This window comes from Ornithodoros turicata, chromosome 1 (genome assembly GCF_037126465.1).
Source record: "Ornithodoros turicata isolate Travis chromosome 1, ASM3712646v1, whole genome shotgun sequence".
NCBI lineage: Eukaryota > Metazoa > Arthropoda > Arachnida > Ixodida > Argasidae > Ornithodoros > Ornithodoros turicata.
Window position 1 is genome coordinate 56,521,224 of NC_088201.1, and position 18,229 is coordinate 56,539,452.

The window sequence follows — 18,229 nt, forward strand, 5'->3', positions numbered from 1 at the left end:
ATTAACCGTCTGTAGACGTTCTCTTCTCGATCAAAGAGCTTGACTCTGCAGTACAACACTCCGGAATGCACACCTCCCCGGGGGCAGATCAGGTCACATATAAAGCCATTCAAAACCTCCCAATGAGTGGACGACAAACACTCCTCAATATAATCACCAATCTTGGTGCACGAAAACTGTTCCGAGTCCATGGAAATCCGCCATGGTAATTCCCATCTTAAAACCAGGAAAGTCGCCGCACAACCTCGACTCGTTGCGCCCTTACCAGCCCTTAATAGCCCTTACCAGCTGCATAGGCAAAATCATGGAGCGCATGATCCACTCACGCTTAAACTGGTATTTTGAAACCAGGGCCTATTTCCCAGAAGTCATGGCAGGATTTGGCAAAGGAAGATCGGCGATAGATAATGCCATAGACATTGTCTCCAGCGTCCAGCAAGCTCGGACTGAAGGACAGCTAACAGCTGGTGTTTTCCTCGACGTGATGAAGGCGTACGACAGCGTGCTGCACAGCGTCATCGCCGCCACACTCCAAGAGGCTGGAATAGGGGGCCGGCCGCTATCATGGATACAAGATTTCTTCTCTGATCGGTTCCTATTTGTGCGCACTTCAGAGGGAGATACGATCACATATCCCGTTCACCGTGGCGTTCCACAAGGAAGCGTACTCAGTCCACTGCTCTTCAACATCATTATGGCTTCACTCCCCTTACAGTTACGTGAACACATCCACATAACAATATATGCTGACGACGTATGCATCTGGACCTCAGCTGCCTGCCGCGATACGATCCAACAACGTCTACAGACCGCTCTAGACACTATTGTATCCTACCTCGCCAACCGTGGGCTCTCGATCTCACCAAGCAAAACGGTAGCCATGGCTTTTACGCGCCGCTCTTTTAGCAAGTACCCTCTACATGTTGGGGGTCTACCGCTGAAGTTTGTCCCGCATTATAAATACTTGGGCATCTTAACATAGACAGAGGGTTGACATGGTCAAAACACCTCAAGTGAATTTTGACCAAAACCAACAACTATACCAGCGTGGAACGACACGTCGCTGGAGCATCCTGGGGGTTGGCGTGTGCTGACCTGTGTCAGCTACACTACTCCCTCAAAATAGGAACCCTAAGGTACAGCTTGCCGGCCCTACACGGACTCAGTAGAAACGGAGAGATGGAACTCCTACAGATCCAAGCACGTAGTCTCCGAGTATGCCTAGGGGTTCCTAGGACCACTGAGACATACTCCGTCTTAGCTGAAGCCAAGGAACCACCGGCGCATGTCCTGCGAGACAGAGAGACACACCGTACCTACACGCGATTTCTCACCCGACACCAATCACATTACCTCCAGGCTATCGAGTCGAACTGCCCCTCGTCTACGTTCGGAGCGGCAGTCTGCCGTCTAAAAAGCTGCGTACCATCGTCCACTGCACACTTCTCATATGCACCACCTATGTGGACCCTTTGTACCCCTACAGTCCATACGGACATACCTGGCCTAGCAAAGAAGAGTAACGTGCCCCCTATCATCGCGCGCCAACTTGCTCTGGAACATTTAGACACTGCACACCACCAACGAAGGGAAGTGTACACTGACGGATCTGTGGTGCCAGGCAGTTCAACGGCCGCATTCTACGTGCCGAGTTGTAACATCCAGCAAGGACTTAAGCTTCCTCATGAAACATCCTCCACTGAGGCAGAGCTCTACGCAGCATTGTCATACATATCGCGTTCATCAGCGGACAATTGGACGATTCTCACTGACAGCAAGTCAGCATTACAGATGATAGCCTCATACTATGCTAGTACGATTAACGACATCTGCACAAGGATCGCAAAGCGCTACAATGAATTACTCGCCTCAGGCCACAGTGTCTGGTTCCAGTGGGTGCAGGTCCATATTGGCCTGCACGGGAACGCATATGCTGATGACGGTGCGCGCCGCGCTCATGACGAAGGTGAGCTAATTGCATCAGTACCGATGTCGTCGTCCGCCAGCAGAATTCAGGTGAGGCGGCTCTGCGCCCGCAATACACTACACTTCATAGGAAATGCTGTGCCTGGAAACACGTTCCTACACTCCATCGACCCGAAGATGGAATACACGACCACTCTGCCCTCTCGTGTAAATACACGACTGTGCTGCCCTCTCGAAAGGGCAGCACAGTGGACATCAAGCCCTGGTACGACAAGAAGAGCCTCAAGCGATATACGTGAACTGTGTGGCGCACGTTCCTCACTTAGTGCTTGAGGACACGAGCCAGCGATTGGACAGTGTCGTGGTATCTTGGGCGTCATAACAAACTTGATAAACTTCGTCATGCCCTCTCCAAAGCGCGTCCATGCGTTCCAAGAGTGTGAACAAGAAGACGGAAACGCAAGCCTCCGAAAATTTTGCCCAATACGCTGGACGCTCAAGCTCCCTGCGATCGGTTGTACAGAATTACAGCCGACTGATCACATTTCTCAATGCGATTGCATCAGAGGAACGAAACGAGGCCGGAGCGAAAGCTGGGTCCGGCATTACCAAGATTCCCGACGCTTTCTATGCTAATGCTCCTGACCCTCGTGTTCTCGAGACTAGAGACCATGAGCTCAGCTTTACAGAAACCGGGATTGAGATTTGACCAAGCAGAACAAATGGTTGAAAATGTCAATGTGAGTATTATTGGAACTTAGGCACGGCTTCTCGCGCTTCTGGAACGAAACGCAAACGGAGGCGGAGAAGTTCGACATTGAAGAGCCATGTGTTCCGGTTTTAAGGCAAAGAAAGGTGCCACGGCACATGATGAGGGATCGGACGCTCACGCGTTCCAGTCAGCGGAAAACATGCATCGATAGCGCTACTACGAGATAGTCGACACCGTGCAATCATCGGTAGTTGATAGATACTCACCAGCTATGTGGCAGATGGCAGCTGGCTGGCAAGATGGCGGCGATGGCAGCGGCCCGCACAAAGAAAACAACATGGAGAAACGCCGAAATAGCTGAAATATCATTTGGTTTAGCGTGAATTTCATTCAAGCAGACATCCTGAACCAGTGTTTCGTTTTAATTTGAAACATCAGTGAGTATTGTGCAAAGCTCGGCGAAAGGATCGAAGGACGTAAGGTCGCGGCGTTCCGGTTTACGTGTCGCAGACCAGCAGTTGTGTCGAGACGGGTAGGGGGACCTTGGAGATGTTCAAGTGAATGCCTGGGTTGGAAAGGCTCGCCAATTCAGCGTCGACCAGCTGTGCCCTCGCCAGAGTGTCGCAGTCAATACCGTGAGGGGGAATAAGGCACAACACGGCTGCCTCTGGTCGAGACGACGCGTCTGCAAGTGGGTTGAGATAACCCTTGATGTGACGGATGTCCGTGGTCCGTGCCGGTGATGTCCGTGGTGAACTCACTAATGATGGCGAGGCGGCGTATCTCACGTGGCGTGTGCGAAGCGCTGCTGGTAAGGGTGGCGAATATCAATGACTTATGATGGTAAACACAGTGAACTCCCTTCCTTCGAGAAAATGACGAAAGTGCTTGATGGCCAGGTAAACTGCCAAAAGCTAGCACCCGTAGGTGATGTAGCGTGTCTCGGCATGTTTAATTTTGCGAGAGGAGCAGCCTAGCGGCACAGATCATCCAGAAGTATCTCGCTGATGTTCCTGCTCCGCAAGCCCAAGCGTCAACGACAAGGTATGCGGGCGCATCGAAGATGGGTGAGGAAGAAGCGTTGCGTTAGAAAGCACGTACTTAATGCGGTGGAAGGCCTGCTCCGCTTCGGACGCCCAGTGCAGAGTTTTCGACGCGGAAGCGAAGTAGAATGACAAGCCGCGGACGATCTGGTCGATAAAGCGTTGGAAGCTTTGCGCGGCGTTTCGGACGTCGAATGGCATACGGACGGATTCGAACAGGTGGAACGGTGTCCTGATGGCAGGTTTCGGGATGTCGTCCTGCTCCACGTGAATCTGGTGATAGGCTTTGGCACGGTCTACCTTCGAGAACACAGATGCGCGGTGGAGCTGTACCACGAAATCCAGGATGTGCGGGATGGGGTAGCGGTCAGGCACTGTGGTGGCATTAAGAGCACGATAATCACCGCACGGCCGCATGTGCAACGTCGAGGCCCACGGGCTGCTTAACGGGCGAACAATGTCGAGAGCTAACATGTGGTCGAATTCTCGGCGAGCTATAGCCAGGCGTTCAGGTGGAAGACGTCGCGCCCGCACATGCACTGGCGTCCCCTGCTAATGATGTGGTGAGTGACAGAGTGGTGCACTAGAGCATCAGGGGAAGGGTTGCGGGTGACGTCAAGGAAAGCATCGAGAATGGGCAAGTAGCGGGGCGATGTGTTAGGTCGCAAGAGTGTTGGGCTAATGGCATGGCGAAGGCTCGAAATTTCCCGAACGTGGAGACCAGTGACGTTATCGACGAGTCGCTGGCGTTTGACGTCGACCATTAAGTCAAAATGCCGCAGAAAATCTGCTCTCAAGAAGTGATAGGGAATATCAGCAATGAGGAAAACCTATTGGAAGGTTCGACGCAGGCCAAGTTTTAAGGTGAGAGAACAGCACCCGAAACGCGGTATAGATGAACCGTTGACCGCCTGGAGACTGTAACTCGAATCGAGACGCCGTTGCGAAGAATCTGGTGGCACAATGCTAATATCCGCCCGGGTGTCGGCCAAGAATCTTGTGTTGGTGATCAAGAGCAGCATTCCGGGACACCCCCCTCTGAAACCCGGCTTGGCCTGATAGAAGGAAGCTAAGTTTACAGGGTGGTGCGTGAATACGTGAGGAGGAACAGATCTGGGCAGGGAGAGGAGGATATATCTGAGGCGAACAATTCCCTTTTCGCGCCCTGACCTGATAACAACACCGATCACACGCCCGGGAGCTTTCGCGTAAGATAAACAATAAACGTGATGTACAACTGTGGGAACGAGCATGACTTTCCAGATATCGGGAGATTGCCGGATGAAATTGACAGGTTCGCGCCCGTGATAGCCTTCTGGACGACAAATTGACTAAATGCGAGTTCTAAGGGTGCAGCAAGGACAACAGCTACGGTCCGCAGACGTTACACAAACTACGTACTGTTATGATGATACCGTCAGTATCAGGTTGGTATCAAGAGTTATTACGAGCTAAAATATAGGAAACTGACAATTTGGCGCCAGTGAGTGCCACTTGGGTGACGATTTGGCGAAATGTCTGAAGTATATAGATTGGGCTGGTTGGTGTAAATCCACAAGCGACCAAAGAACAAACACGAAACAACAACAGAGCGTCTTGTGTGTGATCTTGTCTCTTGTTTGTTCTTTGGTCACTTGAAAATTAATGATTTGACCAAACGCTACTTCGCAGGCTGTAGCAAGGGAAACAGGTATGGGCCGCGGACTCATAGCTATTAAGCATGTATATACAGTCTACGCCTGGAAAGGAAACATTTCCGTGACGTGATCCAGCGAGTGAAAGTATTTCTATCGATGCGACATTCGTCCCTTACAACTACAAATGTAGGATGCATTGGATGCGCCGTACGGATCGTGTTGTATTGTTGTTGTTGTTTTTTTATTGCGTGTTAGCGTCGCGAAGTAACTGCGGCTATGAGCGCCGTACAGGCGTTGACGTTGACGTTATGCGTGGAAAATGTAAGGTGCTCCAAAAATAAATTGCATAGCAATCAGCGAGTTTAGATTAGCTTGAAACGAAACAACAATAACGCGTTTGATGGTGCGACCCGTTCCTTCAGTCCCAGCCTATACCTTTCAACTTGGTCTCCAATGTTTATTGTAGATTTCCAATAACTAGTTGTATGGATCCATGGCATGAAGACTGGCATGGGGGGGGGGGGGATATGTTTATTAAGAAAAAAAGAAAGGATGGGATGGCATGGGATTGAGTATGGCCTGTATAGGGAAGCAGAAACTGGAACAGGGTAGAATATCGCCGGCGGCGATTAGACACCCCAACTTCAAAAATAAAGTTGTTTATTAGCAGATTTGGAGATAACGCTAAACAAGTGCTACGCGCCCTCGAGTAAATTATTTATTTCTCGCTTAAGATCAAGCAATGCTTAGATCAGGGTAATCAGGGCTCTCACACACGCGGGCCGCATGTGCATGGTTTGCAGGCATGCACATTTCAGCAGTCAGCTATTCTAGCTGTGCCCCGAGGTCTCTTGACCACTAAATAGAATAAAACTGAAACATTGAAACTTCGGAAACATTGCATCACTCGCCAGCTTCTTTGAGAAAATTAAAAAGTAACCTTTCTGCAACCCCGATGATGGCGCAGGGGCATCCGACAGAGCCCTTTAAAACGGGCGAAACCCTTTGTATCATGGTGCCAAAGGCATATTCGAGACGGCTTATGCTAGTGCCCTTCCCACTGGGATTGTAACGGAGGCGACCGCAAAATTCGTAAAAGACCGCAGAAGAGCCCTTTAGAACGGGCGAAACCTCTTTAATCATGGTTCCAAACAGATATTATCAACGGCTTATGATGCTCTTCTACTGGGATTGCAACAGAATCGACCACAAAATTCGGAAAAGGCAGCAGCAGAGTCCTTTAAAACGTACGAAACCCCTTGTATCATGGTACCAAAGGCATATTCATGACGGCTTACGCTATGCCTTTCTACAGGGATTGCGCAAGAGGGGACCGCAAAATTCGTATACGGCGGCAGCAAGGCCTTTTAAAACGTGCGACACTCCCTATATCATGGAGCGAAAGGAAGAAAGTTATCAGCGGCTTGTGCAATGCTATTCTGCTGGAGTTATAACACAGACGATCGCCAAATTCGGAAAACGTGGCACCTGAGCCCTCTTAAACGAGCAAAACCCCTTGTGTCATGCTGCCAAAGACTTATTATCAACAACTTATACTATGCCATTCTACCGAGATCATAACACAGGCGACCGCAAATATCGGAAAAGGATGCAGCATAGCCCTTCAAAACGAGCGAGACCCCTTGCATTATGCTGCCAATGACATATCATCAATGGCTGGTGCTATGCCCTTCTGCTGGGATTGTAACAGAGGCTACCGCAAAATACAGAAAATGCGGGAGCAGAGCCCTTTAAAACGGTCGACACCCCTTGTGTTATAGTTCCAAAATCATATCCGTATTCGCAGCGGTTTATGCTATTGCCTTTCTACTGGAATTATAACGGACGCGGCCGCAAACTCCATAGGTGGTTCCAGCAGAGCCCTTTAAAACGAACAAAAACCCCTTTAATCATGGTGGCAGACATTTTACACACATATAAAGACGCGACGGCTTATGTTATGCCCCTCTCCTGTGATTGCATCGGAAACCACCGCAAAATTTGGAAAAGGCGGCAGCAGGACCCTTTACAATGACTCAAATGACCCGTATCATGGTGCCGAAAAAGATACTATGAACGGCTTGTACTGGGATTGTAACAGAGGATACCGCAACGTTCGGCAGCAGATCGACCGCTTTAAAACTTTTGAAACCCCTTTAATAGTGCACCACCCTGCACCCTGAGAGGTCGCGTTTGACAAAATCGCCTCCAAAACGGCACTCGAAATGGCAAAATGTCCAGTTTCGTCAACATCGAAGATATCATTTGATATAAAAGTATTATTAAAGAAGTCCTATACGCTGATTTTGTAGTATGCATATGTGAAAGTAAGATCACGGGGTTTGAACCCCGTACCTTGTTCCCCTGTTGCACCCTGAGAGGTCGCGTTTGACAAAATCGCTTCCAAAGCGGCACTCGAAATGGCCAAGTGGCCAATTTCTTCAACTGCAGGGCCTAATATCATTTGACATAAATATAATATTAATGTCCTAAGCTGGTTTTGTAACATGTATATGTGAAAGTAAGATCATGGGGTTTGAACCCCGTATCTTGTTTCCCCTGTTGCACCCTGAGAGGTCGCGTTTGACAAAATCACTTCCAAAACGGCACTCAAAATGGCCAAGTGGCCAATTTCGTCAACTTCGGGGCTTAATATCATTTGATATAAAAATATTATTAAAGATGTCCTAAGCTGATTTTGTAGTATGTATATGAGAAAGTAAGATCACGGGGTTTGGACCCCGTACCTTGTTCCCCTGTTGCACCCTGAGAAGTAGCGTTTGACAAAATCGCTTCCAAAACGGCACACAAAATGTCCAAGTGACCAATTTCGTCAACTTCGTGACTTAATATAATTTAATATAAAAATATTATTAAAGATGTCCTAAGGTGATTATGTAGTATGTATATGAGAAAGTAAGATCACGGCGTTTGGACCCCGTACCTTGTTCCCCTGTTGCACCCTGAGAGGTCGCGTTTGACAAAATCGCTTCCAAAACGGCACTCGAAATGGCAAAATGGCCAATTTCGTCAACTTCGGGGCTTAATATCATTTGATATAAATATATTATTAAAGATGTCCTAAAGTGATTTTGTAGTATGTATATGAGGAAGTAAGATCACGGGGTTTGAACCCCGTATCTTGTTCCCCTGTTGCACCCTGAGTGGTCGCGTTTGACAAAATCGCTTCCAAAACGGCACTCGAAATGGCCAAATGGCCAATTTCGTCAACTTCGGGGCTTAATATCATTTGATATAAAAATAATATTAAAGATGTCCTAAGCTGATTTTGTAATATGTATATGTGAAAGCAAGACTACGGGGTTAGAACCCCGTATCTACCCCTGTTGCGCCCTGAGAGGTCGCGTTTGACAAAATCGCTTCCAAAACGGCCCTCGAAATGGCCAAATGGCGAATTTCATCAAGTTCGGGGCTTAATATCATTTGATATAACGATGATAATAAAGATATCCTAAGCTGATTATGTAATGTGTATATGTGAAAGTAAGATCACGGCGTTTGAACCCCGTATCTTGTTCTCCTGTTGCACCCTAAAAGGTTTCGTTTGACAAAAGCACTTCCAAAACGGCACTCGAAATGGACAGTTTTATCAAGTTGTATAGTTTCATATAAAAGCGATATAAAATACAAAACGGTATCATTTGTATATTACTCACTCAACATAAAGTTGTCTATTCTGTCAGCCCTTTCGAGTTCTGGAAAAATGACCGTTCGCCTTTCGAACTCCTTCAGACCGGCCGTACAGTCTAAGCGCATTGCGTATTACGATAATATTGGGACTTAGGAGGGGAACCCTGTCTGCGCCTAGGAGGGGAACCCTGTCTGAGTCGCAACTCTGAAGGCACTGGGTGCATCAGGATTAACACTCACACATCGTGCCGTGGTTGGTATGTGGCCTGGAGGTACTGAACAAAAATAGGCGATGACATTTCCAAAATTTGACTGTCTTTGTCGAAAAATCGTAGTCTAAACATGGGCGCTGTGCAAAAATCGACGGAGTCCCCATAGGCGCAATGTATTAAAATTCATTTGGCCAGGGTGCACTAGGTTTATCTTCTACTAGCGCCTTTCGTGTCTCCAGGGGTTCTTTACATGGTGTTCTTCTCTACTAGATGATGACATCTTAAAAATTGTATTCTGTTTTGCTGTTAATTGGCATAAACACTGTCTCCCATTGAATTCACATCCTGTAAGGCCGCTTCCCGCATAGCGGCTGAGCATAGTGGCGGAGTGCGCCGGCGGGGGGGTGGGGTGGGGTGGGGGGTGTGACCGCGAATTTTGGGATTGCTTGTCCTTGATGAAGAAGAGGCGGATTTCCATGGCACAAGCTGCTGCCGTCTTCAGCCCTGCAGCCCTTACAGCGAAGATATAATGATATCAAGAGAAAGAGCTGGTGTCCTGGTGTGCATTGCGTGCAGGTGAGTGAGAGCGCCTCCGGCTCGTTGAGCGCCTTCGACGATTGTGGGAACGGCCATAACGCTGGGGTGATCGTTCCCGAGCTGAAATGCTTGCAACCATAGATGTCAAATTTGCCATTGCAGCATTCATACTCTGCAGGTTTGCAGTAATGGCTGCCATGGTGGCTGCGATGCCGGAGATGTCTTGGTCAGGAATGTTGTGATACAGATAAAATGGTTAAAAAGCAAGCGAGCTGGTGGCTAAGATCCATGACGAAAAGACTTTGTGTTGTGTCGTCTGTTTTTCGTCTTTTTCCCAGTCTCGGGTTTTCGTCATGGATGTTGTGATCCCGCGGCTGCTCTACGGAGCAACTGTTCGAGGTGCAGGAGGATATGAGTCATGACGTGGATAACACGGTCTGATAGCTTTGCCAGGTCGTGGAGAGTGGCAGTGCCTGCTGCCGCCGATGTGCGGCGAGTCTCAGCTGGCAAACGCTGCAGAAAGAGACCTGAAGGGTGAAGGGGGGAGGGGTCCAGGGTACACTCTAAATCAGGTAACGCATATGTAACGGTTAAGTACCGCTTGGCCTGGAGGTACATTTTTTTAAAAATGTTCCTCTTAAAATTAAGAGGTACATGCGCCGTCATATGCGGTACATGTAACGGATAGCGCGCAGCGATTTAGCCCTAACCGTCGGGGTGGTTCCCCTCCTCCACGATATATTAAGAGCCCCAGGAAGCTACGCTGCACGATAAATATAACAAACAAATACCTTTATTCGAAAATTATATCCATTTCAGGGGTGATGCTTGTCCATCGCGAGCGTGCATTGTCATGATGCACAAACGCCGAACACACGGGGCACAACGTATATGGATGAACGATGACCACTGCATCTCTCCTTCACCATTGCAGCTGCTCTGTGGTCACGCTTATTTATCTCTTCCACACCTTTGGATTGCTGTTCTTCCCCAGCTTCCGTTTCTTCCGCAGAACGTAACACCAACCACAGTAGACGATTGACTCACCCATTTACGACATCGCCTGGACGTAACCTAGGAGAAAATGCAATGTAAAAAAAAAATCCAACAACCGAAATAGCTTGCCTGAAAAACGTGCCTACTTGCTTGTGTAATCCAGGTGTAAAGTGCAATCTAGGCTCCTCTAATTCACGCATCAACGTTCGTGCATGAACCACGAAGTTCGTTGTCTCCGTCCCTTAGTCGTTGTGTCCAGCCTGCCGGTGATCAGGACCACTGGGAATCAGAGCGAAGATGAACGAAAATGCGTCGTGCAGACAAATAATTACTTCAGAGATATAATACGCACCTAAATGACTCCAATCTTGAAATCGTCGAACGAATTTCTTCGAAGACCGAGCAGACTCGTCCTCGCTCCCTGACGTTTCAAAACAAACTGATTTGCAGCGGTTCCAAGAAACGAATTCTTCCCAAACATGCGATCCCTCACGGTCACGGGTTCTAATTATTGCACTTCTTTGACAGAATGATAGTGCTCATCCATTACGGCACTGCTGCATAAGGGAATTTATTGACTGGTATTCGGAATCACACCAAATATTTTTGCAGCGCATGGTCGTGAGAAGGCGTTCGTACTCATGCGCCGGAAACACGCGGTACAGCTGCTATAGATCGCGCTTAAAAGGTACCTAGCCGGTACGGATGGGACTCGGAGCCCTTGTATACCGTTTGAATTTCGCAGTGGTCGCGAACTATACCTGCTGGTTGAGGACTGTACCTCATGTGTACCGCTTGGCCCAGGTGCGGGTCCTCTTTCATGCGGTACATATCGGGTGCCGGATTTAGAGTGTAGCATCTCTTCAACCAGGGCACGCATTCTTCGGAGCGTCTTTGAGTTGTCTTTTGGTCCCTGTGCTCTTCGTTGGATAATAACTGATGTAGGCGCCGCTGAGCTGACACGGTGGTTCTTGCGATTAGCTTACTCTTCAGACTGTCGTATATGGAGTATCCAGCGGAGGCTGAAGGATAATGTGTTCGCAGGGAGGGCTCGGATAACATTGCCGTAGTTGGTTATTTGCGAGGAGATGTTACGTGCTAAAAACTTCACTTCAACCTGCGCAAATCAGAGCTGGGGGTCGTGTGACCCTGTATGGAGGTAGCCGAAGGGGCACAGTCGTTATGTGGTGATAGACGAATCGGGTGCCGAAGAGTCCGAGCGAAGCTGCGGCGTGGCAAAAGTTGTTGACGGTAGCGAACCTCGTTGTTTGTTCGGGTCACCAGAATTGTGGGAGAAGTGTCGCGCAAGTGAGGAGAGAGCAGAGCGAGCAGCCGAGCTGCAATGCCTACGCAAAGCTGACGAACGTTCAGAGCCTGTGGCGTGCTGCCACCTGCACCGCAGGCAACTGCCAATGGAGGAACAGGAAAACAACCCTTCTCCACTGATAAATTTTCAACTTTGTAGATTACGTATATGAAGCACGCCACTATAGGACGTCATCTTGGGTTCCTTGCGCAAAGGGGGGTACTGAGGAGGACCATTTATTTCCGTTGCAGACGTTTTGCTTTTGTACAACTCGTATAAAAATTGTAAGAGGAAGGTGTAAGCAAAACCGCTTTCACTAGGCTATACGTTTCTGTCGGATTTGTAATGCAAAGTATCACTCGCGTTGCTATACTGATGGAGGCAGTTTCCTTACCTGTCGCGACATAGGCAGTCGGCTGTGCAGGCACGAGATCGGTGCCCACAAGTCCAAATTATCGTTTTTGAATCGTGCGACAAGCAGCGGCGTATCTGAGCTGTCGCGTTGCAGCGACGCTCACCAACGCTCTCCCTCCACCGGAGAGAGCGTGCGCCTCCGCGTAGTATGCTCAGCGAAAAAAATATTTTCTCGCGCTTATCAAAAAGTACCTCTTTAGTTTTTTTATATGTTTGGGCTGAGCGTTTTCTTTACTTAATGTATACCAAATGACTGTTCTATGACGACCGCTTCCTTTTGAAAATTGGTCGTAAAAACGTCAAACTTTGCGAAAAGCGCCAGGTTTAAGGTGTACTATGGCAAAAACTACTGCATTCACGGCTTTGAAAACTAGCTGGCTTGTAGAATGGGTCCTCATGAAGGGCCACAAAGTTTTCGAGGATTCCAGCTGTTACGTAAAGTATATTTCAAAAATAGCAAAGTGGCAAGAAAAAGCGCCGATAGTCGGGGCCTTTTAGGGCACTAAAAGTTGAAATTTCCCCAAAATTGCTTCTTCAGCACATTTTCCGAACCCAGTCGTCTGTTTCAGCACCATAATTATGCGTGTAACGAGAGCGATGCACCCGTCCGATTATTTCAAGCATACTATGGTTTTCGTGCTTACCGAAAACTTTGACCCCGCGTAAAATGAAAGGGGCTCAATATTCCGCAGTAAAACTTTGGGAAATGTCTATTAATACCTTAGGGTATCCACGATAATTTTTTGGTCCAGAAGTGCGTGGGGTCGAGCAGGACCTTTGGATCATTTGGCGTGGAATGACTCAGCTGGAAAATCGACGCCAGTTGAGCTGTTTTCCGGAGCAGTACATCTAACAGCGACGATCGTACCCGCTGTCTTGGAGGACGCCCTGAAAAGATTCCCAGATTCACGGACCAGCGACGCATGCTCGCTAAAGCATTGCGGTCATTCTCCTGTATGTTCACAGAGACCAGGTCTAACCCATGCATGGGAGCACCGGATAGAAACCGGCGACGCAAGGCCCTGGCGATGTAATCCTTGGCCTTTCAGCGTGCATAAGCGCAAGCTCCTCGATGCTGCGCTGGACGATATGATCGAGACTGGTGCTGTGAGACCTTCCCGCGGCCCGTGGGCTTTTCCGGCGGTTCTTGAGCCGAAAAAAGGCAAAGGAACGAAACGAAAACCCACGAAAAACCGCAAGGTTGTGCGTGGATTACCGCCGATTCAACGAGGTGACGGTAAGAGATTCGTACCCTTTTCCCTCGATAGACTCTATCATGTATTCGTTGGGATCAGCCCACGTGTTTACAAGTTTGGACTGCAGTTGAGGATTCTTGCAGATTCTGATAGTACCGGATGATGTTAAGAAAACAGCATTTACCTGTCACAGGGGATTATTTGAATTTGTCCGACTACCCTTTGGACTGTCTAATCCCCGGCTAGTTTTCAGCGAGTGATGGACGAGGTGCTTGGCGATGCGAAATACAATTTCGCTATGGCGTACATGGGTGACGTAGTACTTTTTTTACGTACATTCCAGGAACACCTTTCTCATTTGAAAGTGGTGCTGGGACGCAGTGGGACATTTTGAGTTCAGGGGGGGGGACAAGCCCCTGGTTGGCGCCCCCCCCCCCCCCCCCAGTATCCCAACCCAGATGTACTGCGGTATCTGTGGTTAGAAATTCTTGGCGTGACAAGGGGAGGAACATCCTTTAGTCTCTTGCTGGCGTTGCTATAGAACGAGAGGAACACACATGTTAACATAAATCCTAATCGTGGATGAGACAAGTAGACTCAAAAGTCGCAATTTGTAGAAACTTTCAAAGCTATGCCGGGAGCAAAACTAGCTGGATCGGGGCTCAATCCGGTAGATTTGTTAGAGACACTCCAGCTGACATACCTGATGTAGACGCGCCGGCGAAGGTGCTCTCTTTAGTTCGCTTTTCGAAGAACTGCGTAAATGCTTTTGACTGCAGCGCTCGCTCTTCTGCCTTTTTCCTCAGCCTTCTGCTTTCTGAGCCAGAAAGCTTGCGCTTTTTTCCCTAATTCATCTTGCTGTGGTCACCCAGCTGTAATAACACTGCGGATTGCTCTAGGGCCTACGCTACAGCATGCTATTTCTCCCAAACCAGCACGAACCGCCGTTTCTCTGATGCAAGACGCTGCGTCTACGCGCCAGACTACCCGGCAGGGTTGCCAGATGCCAAACTCGACTCCCGCCAAAACAGATTAAGAAAATAGCCCAAACATAGCCAACGCACGCCAACACATAAAAGAAAAAATAGGCAAACGCGTTTTTGTTACTCTGTTCACAAAACGGGGCGAATATACAGCATGCGATAGGGGCATGCAACTCACACATGGGTTAGGCGTCGGATGGCACAAAGTCTTTACAGGAACGTCCATTTGTCCGCAGGGCGAATTTCACGTGAAGAATGTCTCAAACGTGTCATGTGTCATCTTATTCCTAAAGTCTGTATTCATTAACGTTGTTGAATTGTGCTGGTTGCATTCTATTGATGTACCTTCCAAAACGCACTGCAGCTAGTAGGTACTACGAATTCGTGTCTTCATGCTGCTGTATCAGCATCACTGCCAGGTTGACATAAAAAGGGGGCAACAGGCCAGAACCATTCTGACACTGGAACTTACCAATTTAAAAAAAAGTTTTGCGAGGCTATGATATTTCTGGGGAGAATTATCGGCTACTGAGGTGCTCAGATATATACTCGAATTTCTCCCACGGTGCTTTTATAACATTTTGAGCCTGCTAATTTTCACAAACATTGAGCGAAAGTGTATAGTTAAATGATGCCAACCGGTGTTATAAAGTGGAACAAACGATGTGTTTAAGAGCCAGAAGATGCGTTGAATCAGATATGATGCACCACATATCTTATAACTTTATTGCTTATGTAAATAAAGGTCACTTTCAACGACACCAAGCCGGGGGGCAGCATGATATCAAGTACAGGCCTGATATACAAGTCTGTGTACATTTAACAGTAGCACGACCCCTATACAAGCGGCAGCTTTACGCGAAAGTGCGCCCGTGCGCGCCACATTGCGAGTTGCTAACGTGAAGGTGAGAACCTTGACCGTGGCGGTAGCAACTCGCGTTGCCGCGGACCCGGCAAATTTTTGCTTGGAGCGACCGTTTATACGCGCGACGTGTTACTGAAGTGTGCACAGACGTCTACATGGTTACTCTTTAATGTTCCAACAGCATTAGTTTTGGGGCTTGTAATAACGGAACACCAACGAGCCCCACCCGACACTACGTACTCTCTCGAGTTCGCGCAACTTATTCCAATTCAGCACTTTCAGAAGAACAATAAAGTCGCACGGGAATTGGTTCCTTTGAACTTCGAAATTCTGATTGCACATGAACAAAAGCTGCGTTGCAGTATCACCACCTGTATCCGCCACACAATTACTGAATTCCGAAAAAGGGTTCCGACATTTGTCTTCGTATCTATCGCAAATGATGTTTACTTTTTTCAGTCTCGACAGACGGCACTGCATTATTATGGGCCGGGACACAAAGTGGCACACAAAGGGGCCACGTGCTTATAAAACGTAACAGCTTTAATAGAGTGTAGAGACGAGGGGTGACCGGGGTGACACTGACAATCGTCGTGTGCTGTCGTCCGAGCGCACTTGGCGTGAAACGCTGGAATAGCCCCAAAATAGCCAAATAGCCAAGATGAAAAACATCCCGCCAACTGTCACAAAAAGTAGCCCAGTTTGGCGGTTTATAGCCCAATCTGGCAACCCTGCTACCCTGCGCCACGCACTTCATGCGACGCGCGAATATGGACGCGCAGCTCCCTGTGCAGCTCCCTGTATAACGTCCTGCGTAGCGTCCGGCGTATAGCGTCATTCGATTCAGGAAACTGAAACGCAAAGAAAAGTGCGGCTATGCACACGAATACCTTTTCAGTTTGACTACGGATTTCACAAGGTGCATGATCACAGGATTGTTTGCCCCTGAGATATTTTGAATTCGCCCACTTGAGCCCTTGTCCACCTGGTGGTAATGACGATTTTGCGGCCCCCTTAGGAATATCAGGGAGGGGGGCAATGTACCCTTGTCCACCCCCCCCCCCCCGTTCCGCCGCCCCTGTTGGGACGCATGCAGGCTGCAGGATTGACTGTCAATCCCCGGAAGATGCAATTGGCTACCAACCGTATCGATCTTCTCGGTTTCAAGGTGGAGTCCGGCATGGTCAGGCCGAACGAGGACAAGTTGAAGGCTATCCAAGAGTACCCCCGCCCGACGGATGTTAAAAGCTTGCAGCGCTTCCTGGGTATGATTGGCTTCTATAGACAGTTTACACCGCGATGCGCAGATCTAACGCGACCGCTGATTTGGCTTTTGCGGAAGGGAGCACGATGGTCGTGGGGTGAAGCGCAGGAGCAGGGGTTTACCTCTCTCGCTAAAGCGATTGCGGAAACTACCCCCTTGTATCTCCCAGGCTTGAATCGCCCATTTGTACTCCAAACAGATGCGAGCGATTACGGCCTTGGCGCAGTCTTGTTACAAGAGCACCACCAGTTGTGCTTTGTCCCGGAGATCCACCCGCCCACCCATCAAGCCGGCGCTCTGCACCACAGCCGCCTTCTCAGGGACAGAGCCATCACGCCCGCGACCCTGTGTCCGGAGGTTATCTCGGCAGCTCTAGAGTCTAGACCTCCTTCGGCGCTACCAGCCAGGTCTCCTCGCCGGCCCTCAAAGAAGCTCCCCGGACGATGTTATCCTACAGTCCCCTGACTTGTAGCGGGGGGGGGGGGGGAACCTACATTACCCCGCGACTGGTGCCCAAAGAGGGCGTCCATGATGTTGAACATGTTGTGTTACGTGTCCAGAGAGGGCGCGCATGTAATGCTCAGAAAGCATAGATAAGACGGCGTTCCGCGGTCGGGATCCGCTCGTGGTGAGCGAACGAGCGAGAAAAGGGTGCGCACTAGAGCCCTGCACGGGGCCGAGCCGGGCTTGTTATTGGCTGTGTGCTCCGGGCCGGGCCGAGCCCGGGCCGACAAGATACGCTGGTACCGCGGGCCGTGCCTACCCGGGCCGTAAACATACGCCACCACCGCGGGCCGGGCCCGGCCCGGCCCGGGCCGACAAACATGTTTCCGAGAGTCAGGCTCTGCCGGGTCACGCAGCTAGCTCCACACAATGGAGGACTACTAGTTAATATTTACTTATTTATTTATTATTTATGTATTTATTAATAATACCTCAAGGGCCCTTGTGGGCATTACATGAGGGCACATCGTTGGCATACAGAAAAAATGAAGTGATGCACACAAACATCAGGAGAACATAAATGTACGTAGATGATTTCGAAATGTGTCTGTATTATCGATGATGGCCAAGGCTTTGGGAAGGTCATTCCAATCCTTGCTGCTGCGGGGGAAGAAAGATTCCAGGATGTATGACGTGTGGGCGACATGCAGCTGTACTTTCATAGGGTGATCTCGACGCCGAGAGATGTGTGAAGCAGGCGAGATGTATGTGCTGCTCAATGGTGGAGAATGTATGAACTTATGAAAAAGACAAAGACGCAAGAATTTACGACGCGAAGCAAGTGGTGCCATGTCGAGGGAACGTTTGAGTGATGTGACGCTAGAGTGAAAACAGTAATCGCTAAGAATAAACCGTACGGCTCTATTCTGAACTGCTTCTAACATGTCACAAAGGTATACTTGGTGTGGATCCCAGATTGAGGCAGCATATTCCAGCTTCGGTCGCACGAGGGTGGTGTAAGCTTGCAGTCGGACAGAAGGAGG

At 49.0% G+C, this 18,229-nt stretch overlaps 1 protein-coding gene across 1 annotated transcript; it reads left to right on the forward strand.

Annotated features, from left to right (window-relative positions):
• The first annotated feature begins 202 nt into the window (after positions 1-202).
• LOC135393426 (uncharacterized) lies at positions 203-2,635 on the forward strand. Its single transcript, XM_064623890.1, has 4 exons — positions 203-845; positions 1,487-1,966; positions 2,104-2,221; positions 2,344-2,635. The coding sequence occupies exons 1-4, from the start codon at positions 203-205 to the stop codon at positions 2,633-2,635; spliced, it is 1,533 nt and encodes a 510-aa protein (XP_064479960.1).
• Positions 2,636-18,229: the final 15,594 nt, after the last annotated feature.